Source organism: Styela clava, chromosome 10 (assembly GCF_964204865.1).
Source record: "Styela clava chromosome 10, kaStyClav1.hap1.2, whole genome shotgun sequence".
Lineage (NCBI taxonomy): Eukaryota > Metazoa > Chordata > Ascidiacea > Stolidobranchia > Styelidae > Styela > Styela clava.
This window is the reverse complement of record NC_135259.1, coordinates 13,699,467-13,714,105: the sequence shown is the minus strand read 5'-3', so window position 1 is coordinate 13,714,105 and position 14,639 is coordinate 13,699,467. Positions and strand designations below refer to the sequence as shown.

The following is a 14,639-nucleotide window of genomic DNA, read 5'->3' as shown; positions in this document are numbered from 1 at the left end:
TTTACCACCCTGGTAGCCAAACCATATGAGCAGGGATGACCATAACCATTGAATATTTCGAATACATTCTAAAAAATAATTTCGAAACTGAAATTCCGAATACATTGTAAAATCTCCCACATAAATACTATCCATTTTTCTAAAATTCAGGGACATAGAAATTAGTCTTTGATAATAATCTTATCATTGTAAAGTCTCATATAAATTCAATCAATCAATCAATCAATTTTATTTGGTCACTCTGAACAAACAAAAAACAAAACAACAACAAAGGGCAAACAAACTACAGAGGACCTGGAGGACGGGCATAACTTAATAGTAATGTTAAATACGTACAAGTACGACACAATTATCTCTACCCAAGAATTAAATATTGTGATCCAATCAATTTTAATTTTGTTCAACTACACCGTTTCCTCCTGGATTTATTGCAGTGACCGCTCAGACTATCTCGAAACATACGATAAGGATTGTAAAATATTATAAAATAGTAAAATCAAAAACATCCTAGACGTGCTATAGGTATTTCTATTCAGCACTGATTGAAATCCTTTCATGCCGGCTGTAATTTATTGTCGCGACGCACAATTACAATGAAACATAAAACAAAATATATGTGAAATGTTTTCAATTAAAACGTGGACGGCGGCGCTAAGATGTCTGGGCAATATTCGATATTCTTACGAACACGAAAAACGATATTCGTTAGTATGAATAATGCTCAAATACTAGTGTTTTAACCCGTCTGCCCTGCGCACTTGAGGTAATATTTACATCGTATCGAAATATCGACGTTTTTGTAATATCGGTATAAGTATCGGCGTTTTTAGTTGGTAACGGTATAGCAACTAACCCCCAAATGTACCCCATTTCATGTTAAGAATAGGAAAAAACATTCAATTTTTCATATAAAGCGTAAATATCTTTCAATGTTAAGTTAGTTCTGATAAAAGTTATAAGATTGTATTCTGTATATATATTGTCGGAATTGCAATAAAATTGCAATAAAAAGGTGTTTTAAACGTCTATTCTCGACTGCCGGTGTATATCGTCAGGTTGACAAACTTGGGACAAAACTGTTGTCAGTCAAAACTTGTGTCAGACGCAACCAATCAAACCATTCAACAAACAATTATGTGTAGTGGTAACTAATCTCTACATATTTTGGAGACTTGTCCGACCTTTGAACGGCCTTCTGACGTAGGACCAGATCAACGGAGCCCAAGCACGGAGAACACTCTCATCAATCCAATCAGCCAGCCTACGGAGAGGAACGCGATAAGAAAACTTTGACATTCAATATATATCCTATAAGTCGCAAAACGGGTGGCATTTGCTAATCACACAATTCTCTTTCTTGCAACAGGCCTGGCGCAAAGAAAGTCGAGGAACTGTTCAACAAAAACGTGGATCATCAACTCATCATTCTAGTGAACGAAAAGGACGTTTCAAATCACCTAAGGCAGCGGTTCCCAAACTATGAGTCGCGACCTACTGGTGGGTCGCAAAAGGAATCTTAGTGGGTCGTGAAAAGATGTAGAAAGCTTTTATTAATTATTAGTTATCGATTTTAATCGGTAAGTATGTTGATAGTTATTTGTCTGTCTGTTAGATGCACGCGATATCTCACGAAAGCGAGATTGAATCTGCTCCAGATTTTGCATGTGCATTCATCATATGTCGTACCAGAAGCCTATTGATTTTGGATAAATTGTCGTATAATTAGCGAAATATTAATTAATTAGTGATGGGACACAAGGTGTCACTATGGAGTAAGAGCGCTGTTTTAGGGGATCCCTAACTTTCAATCGATAAGTCTTCGGTCTCTGACCGATATTCTCGTTATACTGGGTATTACGATCGGTGGCGACTCGAATACGTAAATCTTCAAAAAAAAAAAAAAAATTAAATTTAATTTAAATTCTAATCTGTCAAAGTTTCCTTTTTACGATCTTCTCAAAGGAACAAAAATTTGCTACACAAAGACTAACCATGTGGCCTTTTTACGCATAGCAGTTTTTGTACACTGTACAGCAATCGTGTTTCCTAGGAATTTAGACAGGATTTAGATTTATTTTCTTCTGAAGAATAACACTATGGTGTTTTTTTAGAAGATGTCTTTTGAGTTCATTTATCAAAAATAAAATTACATTGTAGAAAATCACGAGATTTTTTAATAAACATTATGCAAAAACCGACATCCATTGTTTTTATTTGTATTTCCTATACAAAAATCAAGTGACAAATATCATAATTGTGATTGTGACATCACACAATCTTGAATAGTAGTGTGATCTTCACCTTACCTCGGGTCATTGAACCTTTCCTATCCCACACATTTTAAATTTATTTCAAGGGTAGGGTTTAAGTAAAATCATGTTTGAAATTCAAATTAGGTCTCATTTTCAGGCCAGGTCTTTTTTTCGAGGTAACACGGTAGTTTTACGATGATTAGCCATTGCTGTGTTCTGTCTTAAAAATTTAAATGGGTCGCCATAAGCTGTGGTAATAAATAGTGGGTCGCAACTCTGAAAAGTTTGGGAACCACTGACCTAAGGCAATATTGACTGTCTAACCTCGGAATCGAAATTTAATTTCTCAGCCGAAATTTGATACGTACATATCTCTCAACATTATTTTCGACTAACTTATGACGTCAAGTATATTTCCATTCGATATCTTTTCGACAAAGTCTAAGGAAAACCCCAAAGCGTAGCTCTTACTTTCAAAGTCACATTCTGGGAAATTTCATCTAATATCGTCCAAACTGAAATCGATAATGACTCTTGGTGACGAAACAACGAAAGGTCAATCTAGTCAATTAATATAGCAATTAACCCCAAAATGTACGCCATTTCATGTTAAAAATAGGAAAACAAATTCAATTTTTCCCAAATTTCAAACAAAAACTTCCGTAAGAATCGAATTACACCACTTTTAAGAACATAACATGTTGTGTCCTGTCATTATCAAATTAAAAATTATTTCCTCAAGACATTTAGGCACTGATTGAAATAATTATATGTAAGTTTCCATCCGTACGACGTACATAACTACCCGTATTTTAAGATAAAAGGAGTTTCTGTTTACAACGATATCACATTTTTAATATTATCCACTACTCGATAAAGTATATAAAGCGTAAATATATTTCAATGTTAATAAGTTAGTTCTAATAAAAGTTATAAGATTGTATTCTGTATATATATATTAGATATCACGTTTTTAATATTATTCGCTATTCGATTAATTATATAAAGCGTAAATATCTTTCATTGTTAAGCTAGTCTTGATAACAGTTATAAGATTGTATTCTGTATATATATGGTCGGAATTGCAATGAAATCACAAAGTGTCTTAAACGTCTATTCTCGACTGCCAGTGTCTATCGTCAGGTTGACAAACTTGGGAAAAAACTGTTGTCAGTCAAAACTCGTGTCGGACGCAACCAATCAAACCATTCAACGGAACAATTAATGCGTAGTGGTAACTAATTCCCACATCGGATCGATATCGGCGACAAAAGTGGTATCGGTACATCTCTAGTTAGAATACGTTTTTTATGATATATATATATAGCATATTAAAATATTAAAAATTGAATTGCCAAACATTGTGATGATTAGCCTATTTGGCGTCAAATTGAAGGGAATGCATTTGCCATCAATTTTTTATATTTTTCCATGTCTAATTTTTCTATGAGTTCGATTTCGTTGAGGGTGTACTGTTGGCCCCCAATATCGTTGTAATCGACAATCAGAGATCCCCTGGAAATGTTACCCCCTAATTCAACTCCAACACGGACTTTCGTGGACCCTATCACACACGTAGGGTCCAGAACAATACCCATTGAATAGGTATCCCATATCAGATAACCACTGTAAAACCCAGCCTTGATACCTTCCAGATATTCGTTTTGTCTTTTCTTAAATATCTCGCGGTAAAATTGTCTCTTTGGCTCGTCGCCTGTCAGAAGTTCATCAAACCAATCAGCGGAGAGCGGGTGATTCGCGACAAGTTCGGCTGTCACGAGTTGTACTTTGCAGTGAGGTGAAAAATTGTTCAATACAATATGTGCTGCTTCAGGATCTGTGTAGAAGTTGTACTCCGATGCAGGTGTAAAGTTTCCTTTGCCTGGAATTGTTCCACCAAGGATGTGAATACTTTTTACTCGTTTTGGAAGATCCGTGTCAACTTTTGTTGCGATAGCAATGTTTGTCAATGCACCGATGGCAAGAATCTTTAAAAATTAAATTTCATATAATATCACATATATCTGCTGAACTAAGCACTAGGAAATTAGGAAATTATTGAAAGTGTTATAAACTTTTGTCTCATTATACAGTCGTTATAATTCATTTGAAGGAAGGTTAAATACCAAGCAATTCTCTGATAATAAACGACTTACCTGCAATTCCCCTCGATGTATTTTTGATAACCGTAAAATTGCATTCACAGCATTTTCTTCCTAGAAAAATACAAAACCACGATTGGCTTTATCGCAAAAATAGCAAGGCTAAGTCAACACGGTTTCGGTGAACTTGCACAAATTTTATCTCTTTACTGATAGTTTTTTTAATTTGATTTCCATTGGTATAAAAAATAGTTTATAAATTTTACGTGTCTACTTAATCATCGCTGTCTTTATCTAAAATATTAAAATTGTGATCTCGAGTAACAATAACCAACCTGTACAAGTTTCAACAGATTTTCATCGGCCCGTGGCTCAGCATCGGGAACATCTCCTAAACCGTCACTCCCGTGAAAACTTGCTGCATTCAGTTTGCCAGGGTTCCTAACAATGGGTTCGTCACAACCTTTGAAGATAGGAACCTACAACATATTCATTAATATTACTACTTTTATTATTGCACGGCGTTTTATAATCGTGCATTCATGCTTGACGTTGCACTGTTCACTACCCCGAATGCGCGGTTTGCAGGATTTAATATCGTGCAGGATAATTACGTGCGAGATGATTGTTGGTTCGCTTAACTGTTGGTCGAATACAGCTTTTCCTATTATCAAGTCCATGAATCAGGAACAAAAAACTGGCACTTAGTCCCATACCCGACATATATTTAGTTATCGTATGGGCTTTATTATCTCCTTAGATAAAAGTCTTATTCTCATTGCCACAAACTGTACTATTCGCAAAGAGTGTCTTAGCTTACAATAGTAAGATTAAGCTGAGAATGATAAAGTTCATTCCAACCTTATCAAGCATGCCCATCAGCTTCAAAATTCTGGCGGCATTCATCGTCACTTGGCGACATCCAACGTTTCCATTTGCACAGGTGATTCCAACAACTTCAACTTTCGGGAATTGAGCTAGAGCCATCATGATAGCGTAGCTGTCGTCCACACCGGGGTCACAATCGATTAACAAATATTTTTTGTCACTTGGTACAGATAACGTCCCCATCTTACCTAGGTTAGTGTGTTAAGTACTATTTAAGATCTGCATTTAATAAATTTTGAAAGAATATAAATATCGGATGCTGTTGTGTCTGAATGTATATTCAAATAACCCGGGCTAATAAAAACTAACATTGTCCAAAACACTACTCGTACAGAAATCTTTAAAATATGACGTTAAAAAAGTAATTTGGCTATTTATGCAGTAATTATGTTTTAATATTTTTGTATTAACATTTTGTATCTTCATCTAGCAATTTATTCAAAGAATCTGTCATTCAACTTTTACATAGCTAGACGCAGCATAATCCGCCCCTGGCTAGACGCGAAATAAAAAATAAAGTTACCAGTTAAAACGTTGATTAGGCACAGCAATAGCAGATTCCACGGGCCAACGAAACTCCACAATTGCTGAAATGAAAGACTTCTTTATCTATCACAAATACATGCACGCCGCGCGGGAATGAATTGTAACGAAACTGATCTCGTATATCGATAAAAATCTTTTTACCTTAATTTGTACCAGTAAATTAAGACCGATAAATCAATTGAGGAAGAGTCGGACACGAGCACTGTATATTAAAATTAGCCTACGTGCAAATGATACAATTACGTCAGAATTCAATTTTTTTATTGTATATAATAAGCAGTCAATCACAGCAACTCGGTCAACAATCGTGAAACGAAAATACCAATGGACCGATCGATTGTAAATGATCTGTACCAATACCAATGCGTAAGTCACTTTTTGGCGGTTTTGAGTTTTTTATACAGTATTTATTTATGTAATGCTGCGCACCTTTCAGTTAATTCAGATTTTTTCCCAAGGATTTCGAAACGCAAAAAAATGGAGATTTATGTGCCATGCACATTATAGCAATTGCGCCGTCATATTGAATTCCAACATCGGCAACAACTCGAGTTTTTTTCGAGTTTTTGCATCATAGATTCTAGCTTAGTGTTTATAAATTTGAATTTACACTATGGCATAGGGAAGTGGGCACTTGTGATATCCACTTTCAGAGTTTATTTGAGGCTTCATTGCTTTTTTATATTTATAGAAAGTTTTGTTTTCGGTGGGTGTGTAGAGCGCGTTATTCTGATCAAATATATATTTTAAACGTAAAAAATAATGTTATTAAAACAGATAGACATTTTTCGAATGTTTGGTTTTCAGGACTGATGGATATAGTCAAGTTGCAAAATTGGGTATGTCCACAAGTCATAGGCACATTTTTGCGCATAAGTCATAGTGCGTCATTATGGCGTCACATGCCTACATCATGCATAATAATTTAAAATCCGGATAAGATTAAAAAATTGAACGATGGGAAATTATTTTCTCTCAATGGCATCACAATGGCATTAGGAAGTTTTACGTTTTTCTCAAAATATGACTACGCAATTTGGGTATTAGCGTGGCGATATTGTATTTATTATGAATGTTTTATTGATTCTTATTTTAAAATCTAATATGCCGTGTATATGAATCAATAGATACATTTCACCTTTCTATGTCGTTTACTTCCTGTTACGTAGGCTCTGCTCTATTCTTACGCAACAATAGAGGGTAGACACTAGCCTACTTGCTGCAATTTCGTAAGCTGCAGTTGATTTATCAACTTAGACATCTACGGCCAAACATTTGTCTGCATTTATTTGAGAATTGCTCTCTTGTTCATCCAAATTTTTGTTGTTTTATTTTGATGCATTGGAACACTTTGTATGAAATAGGCAAGCACCTTATTCCGCTATGTTTGTCTGCTTTTGTTTGACTTGTCCCCCGATCTTTTTGAAAAACTTGTTGCCCAGCTGGACATCTGAGGCCTTGCTTTATCTGTACCGATGCATGTTCTTCGTATCTATATATTTGAGTATTGCTAACTTTATAGCTCATAATTGAGTTTTAAAATTTTATATCAAGACACGAGATACTGTCTGGTTCATATAATATACCACGTGGCGGCATCATAAATACAAATAGCCTTCTTGAACTGTTCTGACGCGGTAATAGAATATACCTGGGTGAAGATCTTATGTCCCGGGCGCTAACCAAAACAAACGAAATGGTACTTGGGTACAAATGGTACAAACAATCAAATGATCGGCACTTCGACAAGCTTAAGTCTACTAACTAAGCCAACTGCGTGAAACGGACAGTTAATGCCACCGTACCGTTACTCTCATATACTTCGTGGCTAGTCTCTCTACGTGCGTAAAATCACCTAAAGATACTTATCGTGATTTCATCGATTGCCAAATTCGGAGGTTGAAAGTTGAAGTTGAAGCAAGTTGAAAACAATCAAGCTGTTTCTATTATACAGGGAGTGCTGAGTTACTGAAATTTCTAGCATCTGTTTAAAAGCTGTCATAGATGTCATCAGTAACTAATCTCATTAAAAATTGTAACTTTTACTCTAGTAAAAGTTAAGTCTTCGCCTTTAAGATTTTGGCTCTTACACTGACCCTGCTGAAGATATAAATTTATATTTGTAAATACATGTAACTATTTCTTCTACTATAAATAACTACAGTGGATCTATCGATGATCAGCTGTTGGTTATCTATTCAAGTGCTTCTATTGCACCGGGGATATATTTGTTTATACAAGATATACACTGAGTGGATTTATTTCAATGCCGTTTAGATTAGTCCATTGGAAAATGACGCAGCTTCATGTATTTTCGAATATTTAAATAAATGTTCGAAAGTATAAAATTCAAAACGTTCGTCTGTGTAAAATGCTTTGATCTTTATCATTGAGGTTTATCATTAAAGCAGATAACGAATTGCTTTTGCTTCAGTGCTACGTTTCTTTTGTTGCAATTCCACAAGTGTCCATATTGTTTAAAGGTATTTTTTCAACTTTATGGTACTATACACTGTCTTCAGAAATATAATCGTTTTTTTAGTTTGCAACTATCTTCGATGATTTGTATAAAAGTATGAATTATCACGTATAATTTCAAAGTTTTTATTGCACCCCGCAAAGTGTTATTGACGTGATTATCAAAAATCTGATTCTCTTTTATGATAGGCTGGATTTTGCACTCATTAAGAATCACTTAAATATTTGGGATACTGCAACAACATTTCATTAAACTAATATCAACTCCACACCATTGAATATATCCACCATTCAATTCATGAGACCCCGAAAATTATTTTATGTTCGTTATTTTCTGTCAAGATTACCCAAACGAAATATTGTCTTGCGCAATATACCATGTTTATTTTTAGTCAATAAATTGGATGTTTCGCGAGTACGTGATTGCCGGTGAAAATAATTTTACTCGTCAGGTTGCAGCGCGTCGCAGAAGCGTTTTGTGAATTGTGATATCTCGCAAGTGGCTAAAACCTACATATACGTGCTTTGGTTCATTTTGGAAGGTTGAATATTATTCGTTTAGAATTTAGATTATACAACCTGTTTTCAACCAGTGGGCCATGGCCCATTTCAGGGCCACAGAAACCTTATTCAAGTGTCCCACAAGCCTATTAAAAATTGTCAGAGTTATTGATGAATTAGTGAAACTTTTATTGTTGTAGCAATGAAAGATGATGCAGCTCTGGGTGGTAATTCTCATTTTATTAAATAAAGTTGAAGTGTCCATCTTTGCAAAAAGAATTCATGAGAACTGGTTCATTCATTGCATGAAAAATTTAATAAGACACTGGATTTTTTGCGCAACAAAGGTGACAATAGAAAAATGGTTGTAAACCACACTTCTATACACAAACAACAACACAAGTTTTAATTTTTTTAAATTTTGGTTAAGCATTGAATTTCATGCTCGTTTCTCTATCCCTTTTCAACTCCTAGTACGAATGTCGCAACATACAAACAAAATCAAAAGTGGGTTATTCAAAACTCGGTTTTAAAATTTCTTGTAACACCTCATTAACGCACGTGTTGAGAAATATTTTGTTATTGGACACGAAATGTACATATGGATCGTTTAGTTATTATTATTTTTATGTCAGAGCTGTTTCCATCGGTTGGTAATTGTCAACGTATATATATATATAAAGTGAGATTCATACGCCTGTGGCAAGTGTGAAATAAGTGGGACATGGCATTTTCTGAAGTGAGTCTCTATCCTCTTTGACGTGAGTGCGTGTCACTTTGTTCTCATGATAAGCTCATGGGATTTCATATAGTTAGTCACAAAATGTCACTGGTTTACAATAAAAAATAAGTAAAATCATACTAGCAATGAGCAATAAAAAAGAATAATTTGTAATTAAGCTATTTACCACATATTTTTTACACATGTTCACATATTTATTTACATATGTTTAACGGATAACTGAAGAAACTATAGGAGCTCTGTTTCAACAATATCACTGCAAACATCAATCATAATCACATCTACAGAAATAATATATCACAACAGTAAATAGGTCAGTTTCGTGTCCGACAATCGTGCACATTATTTGTGTTGTGAATATGTGATCCAATGCAATGCAACACATTCGTCACATTCGGAGCCTAGATGTTAGCTCTAAAATCTATATTTTCTTCAAGGTTCTAAATATTATTCAGTGGGAAATAAATAAAGAGATGTGTATAATACTGTAATAGGTGAATGAAGATTATTTCATTATTTAGAAGTATTGATAAAACTCATTTTTATTGTATTCGTCCACCGGTACCATATGTACTTAAAATATTTAAATAACAAATTAAACATGTTTAAAACATGTGACGTTTTTTTTAACGTTAAATAGAAAGGACGACGTTGGTCCGATGATATTGTTGCCAAGGGGTTTTAAAATTATCAAGTCATTTAAATTTATAAGTGCTATTGAATTTGTCTCTTTTTAAACATCAACTTTTCAAAATGCCAAAGTGTATACACCAGCAAAAATTTAGAAAAAATTGTCTTAAGGAATGGTTTGCCCCTTCAGATGATAAGAACAATACCTTTTGTAAGTTCTGCATGTGGGAATTGAATTTTAGGTTATGATGTTAGCTTCTTCGACATCTAATATTACTGTATTGTGGTTACTTTTCATTAAATTCAATGACTTCATCTAGATGTATTGCCTAGATGTTTTATTTTTCAATCTGAATGTTTTTCGAGATCAATCTAGATGTTTTTATTCAGGCAAGAGTGGCAGCCCTGTTATTCACCGCTTTGTTTAAAGGCGGCTATAGCCTTAATATTGTATACGATGTCGGACTATATTACCTGTAATATTGTTAGCAACAACCAAGGCTCTTCATGGTCTTTTTTTTTAGTCAATGACCAATGTATAATTAGACAGATATTTTCAGTATGGACGATTATCGAGGAAGAGCTATTATTGTGGGAGGAGGTCCAGTTGGAACGCTCACATCTATATTCTTAGCTCGTAGAGGATACAAAGTCGATCTTTATGAAGCCGAGTCGGACATAAGATGTTGCAAAAATGAGTCTGGTGGGAGATCATGATCGTTTTCTGAGCAATTTCATCAGTATCGCAAAAATTATTCTGACCTATTCCAATAAACAGAACACAGTCAATTAGAGTAATAAATTGACGACCTGCCCAATATTTCAACCTAAATTTTGCTGGTTTTTGTAATTCACGGACACACCTTCGGATCAAACATTTAAATTGTGCATAATAATGTAAACGATTTCTTTTCAAAAACTGAATAAACATAAGTGTATGATGATTTATCAATGTTTTGTACTCGAAAAATCTACCAAGGAGCAGTTACTTTCGCTGTTCGACTACCAATCTATGTTTCAGCAGTACTGGTAGCTATTCATCCATTGGTGTACAGCATGTGCACAACTGAGATACGGTATACTGATTTTGATGCTTTTCGTTCAGCGGGACGACAAATAACTTTGGTGCTGAACTTAAGAGGTTTGACTGCACTACAATGTGCTGGGATAAATCAACAGATTGAGGCGATGTGTGTTCCAATGTAATCAAGGTGTGCAGAGTAGCTGTAGTCGTGAGTCCGTTTCAGCGTCCTATATTTCAAGATTCAAGCAAGATTATATTGCTGTTCGCTAATGTTATCAAAGCTATTTATATTTTATACTTTTCGATGAATTTGCGCTTGTCAGTGACTGATCTCGTGACTCAAGACAATCAAATTTTTGACTACGCAGATCGATTTCCATTTCAAGTATTCAGAATCTAACCATCCTCCTGAATAGCAAATTTTTCGAATAAAAAAGATGGAGCTTTTATAAACAATGTATTTTTTAGTTAAGCTGGGGTCACCAACCTTTTCGAAGCCGCGGGCTAATTTTAGGGTACAGATTAAGCTGCGGGCTACCAGTTCAATGTACACTTCTAAAAAAATCAGTTGCTCGATTAAGCTTCAATTATTGATATAATTACTGGTGTTTAGTGAAGTATAGACACTAATAAACTTTAGGATTCTTCAGGAAATCAAACGATTATCACAACGTTGCAAATAAATTTCTATCAATAACACTTGTATTTCAAAACTGAGTGTTTTTAAATTGATTTTCAACACTCTGCACAAGTCTAAGATAAAATGGACTTAACAGTTGTACTATCAAATGTTGCATAGTATTATACTCCGACGTGTAACTTGACACTGTAACTCTGAGCGAGTCTTTCAGATTTTCATCAGTGAGGCGTGTTCCATGTTTGTTCCTGGTGGAGTGAGTCGCGGCGCTACGGCCCATCGTGTCAAGCGTTAGGTTCGCAGGTTAGAATCCCATGCGGGGATAGTTATGTGCGAAAGGATTGCTGGACTCCTCGCCACCGTAGGGTGGTTCACGTAACCGCTGGTCGGTTAAGGCTTCCTTCGCCATCAAGTCCATGCTTTCGGAAACAAATAACTAACTAATCCCATACCCGACATCGAATGGTAACCGGCGAGAAGCCGTGGGTTGTCATATGGTTAAGCCGTCCTATCGGCTATCTGCTCCCTCGGGATAAATATCTAAATCTCCTCCTATCCTGAGTTTGTCAAAATGTTGATTCGAAAGGATAGGTTGAAACAAACGATGGTCTCGTAAAATAGAATTGCTGTATGAATTGAATCGCGAGCTTTTTCTGTCCGTACTGTGCTGACCAGTGGGTAGTTAGCGCGGAAGATTACGTGACAAGATTGAAATATGAGAAACATGACAAGAGTGAAATATCTCTCCGCTTTGCCGTCGCTAAAATCGCCCCACTAATGAGACACACGCAGGCTGTTTTTACCATTCATGGTGAAAATGATGGATTTTTCTTTGGAATCAATAATTGTATTATTACTGCTACGCTAACCAACGGACACGAAAAAGCGCGGGTTCGTGGACCCCTGGGTTAACGTATCAAACTAGGCTCATTTAGGTTCGTTACGTGGCTTCAAACAAGGGCCCAATATTCCTAAACCGCGCGTCAATTCGAGTCATGAGTAACCCGAGTTTGAAGTCGACTTTGTTTACAGCTAGTTGATGGGAATCCGAGTCATTTGATTATAGGACTTGAGTCTTTAATGATTGGTGGCTATAAATAACTAGTTAACACTCCTCATACCCAACATGGACTGATAACCGGGCGAGAAATTGTTGCAATACACTAGATTGAGCCGTTTGATGGGATTTGAATATACCCTGTACAAGGATTTTGCATTGTCTGTTCATTAAACTATATGTATTTATATTAGCTGTATTCATCCGACCAAAGGAAAACCATATACGTTGCCTTACGAAAGAAAGGGGCAGTATATTCTCTTGATCGGACGGCTTCATTTGAATCAGAGACTTCTTACAGAGGCGGAAAATACAAAAAATGTGACCATACATTTTAGACACAAGTTGCCGAATTGCGACACCGGGATCCCGAACGCGACTTTTAGCACTCCGGATGGGAAAATTACAGAGACAGGAACCATACTGATTGGATGCGACGGGGCATATTCCGCTGTAAGGCTGCAAATGATGAAGGGCAGAATGGACTATAGCCAATATTACATCGATCTTGGTTATAAAGAGTTTCATATTCCTTCGTCGCCAGATGAAGATTACTCGTTGAATCTCCACAACGGACACATGTGGCCGAGAAAACAATTCTTGATTGCTGCCTTCCCAAATTTAGACAAAACATTCACTTCTACCATAGTTATACCTTGCCGAATGTATGAAGAGATTAATAATGAAGACGACGTTATATCTTTCTTCAATAAACATTTTAAAGACTTGATCCCATTGATCGGTGGGCAAATCTCAGATCATCGTTTCTCAAACAGGCACCCAAGCCGTTAGTGTCAGTGAAGTGTTCACATTTCCATTATGGAAAAACTGCCGTGATACTCTGTGATGCTGCACATGCCATGACAGCGTTGTTTGGGCAAGGTGTGAATTGTGGTTTGGAAGACGCATTGATTTTCGATCAATTAATAGAAAAATTTGACTGCAACTTCGAAAAGGTACTTCCAGCCTTTTCAAAATCTCGAGTAAAAGCAGCACATGCTGCCGTAGATATATCCCTACGGAATTTCACCGTGCATAGCTCAGAAGTTACTACACCATGGTATATACTACGCGAAAGGCTCAGAGTGATTCTCCAATATTTATTTCCTACAAGATTTATCGGCAGTCGCACACGTGAGTGCCATATGACGTCGCTAAGAAAATAATTGAAAAACGAGAAATTTTTTTAGATGTGGGAATCATGGCTGCGGCAAGCATTTTTCTGTCTGCTGGGTCCTTAGCACTTTGGAAATTTTCAAGCTAACAAACATATATATTTGGCAGAGTTGAATTAATTTGTATTCAGAGTCTGGAATGCTTTTTAGACGCAAATGCGTAGACGAAAAAAAGAAGTAAATATTGGAATCGCCATCGCTAAATGTATATATTTTTTCAAAGCCAAATAATGTTGCTGATTGATTGTTTAATGTAATTTCATTTGAGGGGCGCAATTTGCTTATATTTCCAAAAGTGTCCAGTAATAAAAATTCAATCGATGTGATGCCCAAAGTGATGTTTTCGAAGCGGAAGAAAAAAAAACGCGAGCGCCCTCAATCTACGTTAACCATGTTCTTCAAATGACTTTTTCTCTTTGTTGCGGACATTATAAGATATATATATATAGATCATAGATATAATAGTTTGTTTGTAATCTTCATTACACTCTATCAATTTTTGTAGTTGTATGAGTCTCATTTCGCCATACTTGCCTTTCCTATATCTTTTTGTATTTTTATCTTGCTTTCCTCGGATTTTTATTAGTAACTATTCCGAGATAGTTAC

General features: G+C 35.7%; 2 protein-coding genes across 3 annotated transcripts; one reads left to right on the top strand and one right to left on the bottom strand.

The window, feature by feature from the left end:
* Positions 1–2,633: 2,633 nt before the first annotated feature.
* Positions 2,634–5,905, bottom strand: LOC120338295 (inosine-uridine preferring nucleoside hydrolase-like). 2 transcript variants are annotated; one of them, XM_039406274.2, is made up of 5 exons: positions 5,766–5,905; positions 5,216–5,430; positions 4,690–4,833; positions 4,409–4,468; positions 2,634–4,240 (listed from the first exon to the last, which is right to left on the bottom strand). In XM_039406274.2, the coding sequence occupies exons 2-5, from the start codon at positions 5,423–5,425 to the stop codon at positions 3,638–3,640; spliced, it is 1,017 nt and encodes a 338-aa protein (XP_039262208.2). In that variant the 5' UTR covers positions 5,426–5,430; positions 5,766–5,905; the 3' UTR covers positions 2,634–3,637. The 2 variants fall into 2 exon arrangements, with proteins under 2 accessions (XP_039262208.2, XP_039262207.2); XM_039406273.2 differs by lacking the exon at positions 5,766–5,905 and having other exon boundaries at positions 5,216–5,476.
* Positions 5,906–10,659: 4,754 nt separating this feature from the next.
* Positions 10,660–14,176, top strand: LOC144428345 (kynurenine 3-monooxygenase-like). Its single transcript, XM_078117458.1, has 3 exons — positions 10,660–10,842; positions 11,245–11,350; positions 13,052–14,176. Exons 1-2 carry the CDS (start codon positions 10,701–10,703, stop codon positions 11,343–11,345), a joined length of 243 nt encoding a protein of 80 aa, XP_077973584.1. The 5' UTR covers positions 10,660–10,700; the 3' UTR covers positions 11,346–11,350; positions 13,052–14,176.
* The last annotated feature ends 463 nt before the right edge of the window (positions 14,177–14,639 follow it).